Below are 5,729 nucleotides of genomic sequence, written 5' to 3' on the forward strand. Positions count from 1 at the left end.
AGAACCCCGCAGTCATCAATGGCCGGCCCCGGAGAGCCGCCAATCACGGCCGCTCGCTCTCCGGGAGCCGCGGGCCTGGGCTCCGGGATAAGAGGCCATAAAACGGTGGCGCGGAAAACGCCGGAGCCCTGCCCGGAGTTTGCCTAGATCTGACGCCTCCCCAGGCCCCCAACTCATTTTCCTCTGTTTTCTAACAGCGAGAATAAAATCACGTTTCCTCCGAAACTGGCAAAACAAACGCTCTCGAGCCCAGCCCCACGGACCCACGCCAGGAGCCGGCCTCTCTCCAGACCCCCTCCCTGAAGTGCGCCCACCCCCTCCAGGACCATCGCCGGCCAGAGATAGCGAGTGTTATTGTTTCTACGGATGCTCTGTTTGAGGTCACGCTAAGGCCAGATCAGGGTTTTGTTGGCGTTTCTGTTGGTTTTATTTCAATAAGTTCTATAGCAAAAGGATCCGGCTGCTCCTTTCCCCCAGCCGGGGGCCAGTTTGCAATCCTCCCGGGAGAAGTTCGGAGCGGGAAAAGTGCACATCACATATGAAAATGGATGATTGATTCCGGATAATACTGTGTATAGCTATTCCTAACATCTACACCACCGGGAGCCTGGCTTCTTGAGGCAAACCTCAGTCCAGCGCTCAGAAGGAGACAAAGGCCCACTTTCACGCAGAGGTAACGTTTTTGAAGATCGCAGCAGAGAAAGAAAATAGAGGCGCTTTTAAAAAGCAAGTCATATTCCGTCTTTCTGGTGGAATACATAACTGCAACTTTTAAAGCTATAAAAAGGAATATGTAACCAATGACCTCGACTCAAATGATCGTAGTAGGGAAGAGGGGAGACGGATAGGGGTCGGGACAGAGTAACAGACACAGTAACTGACTGAAGAGAAAGGTAAGAGAAGCGTGGAAGAGAGAAAAGGAAAGGGGTAGAGAAAAAAGGGAGGCGTGGGTGAGAGTGGCGATAAGGGAAGGGGAGGAGGGGGGAGGGCAGAAGGGAAGGAACGAGGACAAGGAAAGGGCTCCCCAGACTCCCAGAAAAAAATAGAGACCCAAGGGGACCCCGAGAGGGAGAAGCAGCCCTGGGCTAGCGCGAAGGAAAGTTTCTCCCGCACCCCTCCCCTCCCTGCCCTCCGGGGCCCCGCCCTGCCCCGCGCGCCCCGAGGCCCAGAGCGCCCAGGGGCAAGTCCGCAGGAGCTTAGCCCAATGGGTCGTGTCGGGCCCGCCCCCTCGCGCGCTGATTGGCCGCCGTCGCGCTGGCCTCGCCTTATTAACAAGTTCTCTGGGAATCCGCGGCCCGACCCGGAGCCGGCGAGTGCGCCCGGGAACTCTGCCTGCGCAGCGGCCCCGCCGAGAGCCAGGCCCCGAGCGCGCGAGCTGGCCTTCTGGGGAGGGGCGGGAGGCGCGCGGGAGGGCCCGCCCGGCCAGGGCCCCGGGCGCGCTCCGAGGCCAGCCGCGCTCCCAGCCCGCCCGAAGCCCATGCCCGGCGGCTGGCCCGTGCTGCGGCTGGAGAGGGGGCCCGGCTCTGCATGGCCCCGGCTGCTGACATGACTTCTTTGCCACTCGGTGTGAAAGTGGAGGACTCTGCCTTCGGCAAGCCAGCGGGGGGCGGCGGGGGCCAGACCCCCAGCAGCACCGCAGCCGCGGCGGCCGCCATGGGCACAGACGAGGAGGGGGCCAAGCCCAAGGTGTCTCCCTCTCTCCTGCCATTCAGCGTGGAGGCGCTGATGGCCGACCACAGGAAGCCCGGGGCCAAGGAGAGCGCCCTGGTGGCCTCCGAGGGCGCTCAGGCAGCGGGCGGCTCCGCGCAGCCCCTGGGCTCCCGGCCCGGGTCGTTGGGCGCCCCGGACGCGCCGTCCTCGCCGCGGCCGCTCGGCCATTTCTCGGTGGGCGGACTTCTCAAGCTCCCAGAAGATGCGCTGGTCAAAGCCGAGAGCCCCGAGAAGTCTGAGAGGACCCCGTGGATGCAGAACCCCCGCTTCTCCCCGCCCCCAGCCAGTGAGTAGCCTGCAGCAGGCAGCCGGGGAGGTGGTGGGGGGGGGCGGGTGGGGATGCGGGGCCCGAGGGCGCCAGGCCGCGCGCCGGCGCCTGCGTGTCTCCGGTGCTGGCGTACCTGCTGCGGGTACCTGGAGCCGGCGCTGTGTCTGCGATGGCGGGAGGTCGGGGTCTGCGCATTCCCACTTCCACCCAGAAAGATAGTTCGAGACCAGGCTAAGGCCCAGCACTGGGTCCACTTTCGCGGGCTCCTGGCCTTGGCTAGGCGACCGTGTGGGTGGGACTTTAGTTGTTGGGCACGGGTGTCTGAGCACTCTGTCTTCCTGCCCCCACCAAACCACCCCGGGGAGTCCCCGCTCCCCTGCCCGATCCTAAGCCCTGCTACCTCGCTGTTACCCCAGCGGGTGGGTCCCAGCGGCGCCGACATCTTCCCTGCACGCGGAGTTTCACTTTCTCATAGGAGAAGCCTGGTGTCTCGCCGCCACCCCCAAGAAAGTATCTCTTCGCCGGAAGGTTCTGGAGCTCTTGCAAAATTCCCCTCCCCCCACCTCCAAGTTTCAGGCAGATACTTGGTACTTTGGGGGGGGTTACGGGGTGGGGGATGCTCAGGTCCAGTGGAGGGGGCGGGGCACCCAGTCAATTAGTGAGAGGCGCCCCCTCTGAACGGGTTGGAAGCGGCGCCCAGAGGTTCCGCCAGGGCCACTGCCGCGGACTCCGCTCCCAAAGGCGCTTTCACGGCTGTGCCAAGGCCTGGTGGCCCCCGGCTTCTCTGCCCAGCGAACCAGCTCGTAGATATTTCAGGAGCACGGGAAATTCCCAAGTTTTCCTCGTTTCCTCCGATTATTTTGCGCGGCATAATAGCAACCCGAATTCAATGGCGCGATGCTGAGGAATGATTTTTATCTGGGGATTAAACGTCTTTGAAAGGCAAGCCCCTCCCCGGGCCTAATGGCCGGGGAAGGTGGCCCAGCACTGCGCTGTCGCTGGCAAAAGGAATGTCCGCCCCTCCGGTGGCCTGGCGGAAATGGACTCCGGGGCCAACCGCTTCCCCGACTCTCAGTGTCTTTGATTGGGAAAGAAGGAGGGACTGTTAACCCGAATTTTCGTTTGACTCACATCCTGGTGGTCTGAGGACCCAAAGGATCATTTGATTTATTTGTTTAAGGCTTGAAAAAATGCATAATTAGGCAAAACCCGCATGGTGAAACATTCCAGATTTGAATTCATTTCCCCCCAGAGAGAAGCGGCTGCGTAGGCAACGTGTCCTTTCCCGGGCTTGGGAATTTGGTGCGGGCCTCTGCCTGGACCCTAAAGTTGGCAGAATCCCTGTTGTCGTAGGCAAAATGTGTTCCACGTTTTATTTGGGCACAGCTGCCTGGTGTGGCAGGGGCTGCCCTCACCAGTGGGCCCCGTCCCCAGCTGGCTCATGTCCGTCCTTGAAGTCCGCGTTGAAATCATAAGAAAAAGACTCTTCTGCACTTTTGATGACTGTGGACTGAGCCGCAGGTCCGGGAGATGCCAGAAGCGGTTGTACACAACCTCTTCACACTGGACCTCACATTTGAGTGTGACCAGAGGCCCAAGAGACCGTTGAGATCATCATAGGATCGGAAGAAGCCCCCTTCCAATACAGTCCCTTTCCCACCCCCCTCCACACCGCAGGGCTTGGCCTCGGTGTGACCTTGGGACCCTGGCCTTGCTCCACCTGCAATGTCGGGGACTGCCCTTAGAGCCGGGTAGGAACTCACTGCTCCACGGTAAAGACTGGATCTTGGAGATCTGGATTCTGCCGCAGTGGCCTAGCCCAGCGCTGAGCACTCAGTGGACACAGATCGGTGTTCGGCCAGCATACCCGGTGTGGACTTGGACTGGGCGCAGGGCCTCAGGCTGGGTGTTTCATCAGCCATAGTAACAGCCATGGCCCCCATGTGCCCGGCAGTGGGAGAAGGTCCGGCTGGGACAGGCCCGCCAACACGGCCATCCGCATTGGGTCGGTTCACCTCTCCCCAGTTATGCTCGGGCCTTGAACCTGGGTATGTTCCATCTGAACTCTTACCGTTTCTTCATTTGAAAAAATTAGACAAGAACGTCTCCTCTTCTGGGTGGTGGTGGGAAGTGGAGAAAATACTTCCCAAGGGCCAGATGAATAGATGGCATTGTTAGCCATCATGAACTAGTTTTTAGGGGGCCGATGACTCTCCCGTGCGCGCGCGCTCTCTTATCCCCCTGCTTCTTTCTCTCTCGGCCTCCTAGGGCGCCTGAGCCCCCCAGCATGCACCCTGCGCAAGCACAAGACCAACCGCAAGCCACGGACGCCCTTCACCACCGCGCAGCTGCTGGCGCTGGAGCGCAAGTTCCGGCAGAAGCAGTACCTGTCCATCGCCGAGCGCGCCGAGTTCTCCAGCTCGCTCAGCCTCACCGAGACGCAGGTGAAGATCTGGTTCCAGAACCGCCGCGCCAAGGCCAAGAGACTGCAGGAGGCAGAGCTGGAAAAGCTGAAGATGGCTGCGAAGCCCATGCTGCCACCCGCCGCCTTCGGCCTCTCCTTCCCGTTGGGCGGCCCCGCAGCTGTGGCAGCCGCAGCCGGCGCCTCCCTCTATGGCGCCTCGGGCCCCTTTCAGCGCGCCGCGCTTCCCGTGGCCCCTGTGGGACTCTACACGGCACATGTGGGCTACAGCATGTACCACCTGACATAGAGGGCCCCAGGGCCGCCCACCCACCCACCCGTGGCACCGGCCGATTCCTCCAGCCCTAGCCTTCTGCAAGCAGCAGGAGCCTCCCCCCGCGCGAGCTCCCCTGTTCAGCACCACCTGGCTCCTTCCTTTAGCTCCGGCTCAGCTCTGGTGTCTCCTAGGTCGCTCCCTGATTTCACTCTCTGAAGTCCGATCCTCTTCCAAAAATGTGACTGGAAGGGTCCCTTCTATTCTAGAATCTAGACCCACCCCCCTCGTGTTACAGATGGGGAAACTGAGGCCAGAGAGGTTAAGACATGGACCCACCAGGTCCCCAGCAGAGTTAGCGGTTGGGTCAGGACCAGAGGCCACGTCTCCAGCACCCCTGCCTCCTGTCCTGATACCAGGTGGGGAAAGCACGGAGAAATTCAAGTTTGAAGATGTTGGAACGGAGGATCCTGGGAGAGAAGAGCATGCCGGGAGATATGGATCCCGGTCCTTCCGTGGGAACACTTCTGGCCTGAGCAGCCAAGCGTTTTCTTTGGGTGGGGTGGGGCGGGGGGTGTACGCAGATCATTACGAAGGTAGGTTGAAGGGACCTCTCTCTTACCAGTACCAGAAAAAAAAATTGTAAAATAAAAATTTAAAATTCTCTTTCTATTTAACAGTACATTTGTGTGGCTCTCGAGAATCCCTTTGGAAGGGATTGGGTGTAATATACTGTATATTTGAAATTTTATTATCATTTATATTATAGCTATATTTGTTAAATAAATTAATTTTAAGCTACAAGAATGGATCTCGGCGCTGATTTCGTCTTCGAGTTCTACTTCTTGCCACCTCTTCCCACTTACGGTTGCTTTTCCGGGCGATAGTGGTTTTATGCCAGCAACTTTTGGAGGTGACCACAGGCTCTTCGGGGACAGGAGGGGCTGTCTTTCTGTACACGGAGGACAGATCTGCATTAGCAAAGTCAAGTGGAGAATTGAAGCAATTACCTGGGATAATTAGGCTCAATTTTCCAATTCACTTTAAGCTGAAATCGACACTTGTTCAGGCGACCC

At 59.3% G+C, this 5,729-nt stretch overlaps 1 protein-coding gene across 1 annotated transcript; it reads left to right on the forward strand.

The window, feature by feature from the left end:
- The first annotated feature begins 1,301 nt into the window (after window positions 1–1,301).
- MSX1 (msh homeobox 1) lies at window positions 1,302–5,460 on the forward strand. The gene is made up of 2 exons (XM_059675855.1): window positions 1,302–1,996; window positions 4,247–5,460. Exons 1-2 carry the CDS (start codon window positions 1,528–1,530, stop codon window positions 4,687–4,689), a joined length of 912 nt encoding a protein of 303 aa, XP_059531838.1. The 5' UTR covers window positions 1,302–1,527; the 3' UTR covers window positions 4,690–5,460.
- Window positions 5,461–5,729: the final 269 nt, after the last annotated feature.

The sequence above is a fragment of the Myotis daubentonii genome, chromosome 1 (genome assembly GCF_963259705.1).
Source record: "Myotis daubentonii chromosome 1, mMyoDau2.1, whole genome shotgun sequence".
Taxonomy (NCBI): domain Eukaryota; kingdom Metazoa; phylum Chordata; class Mammalia; order Chiroptera; family Vespertilionidae; genus Myotis; species Myotis daubentonii.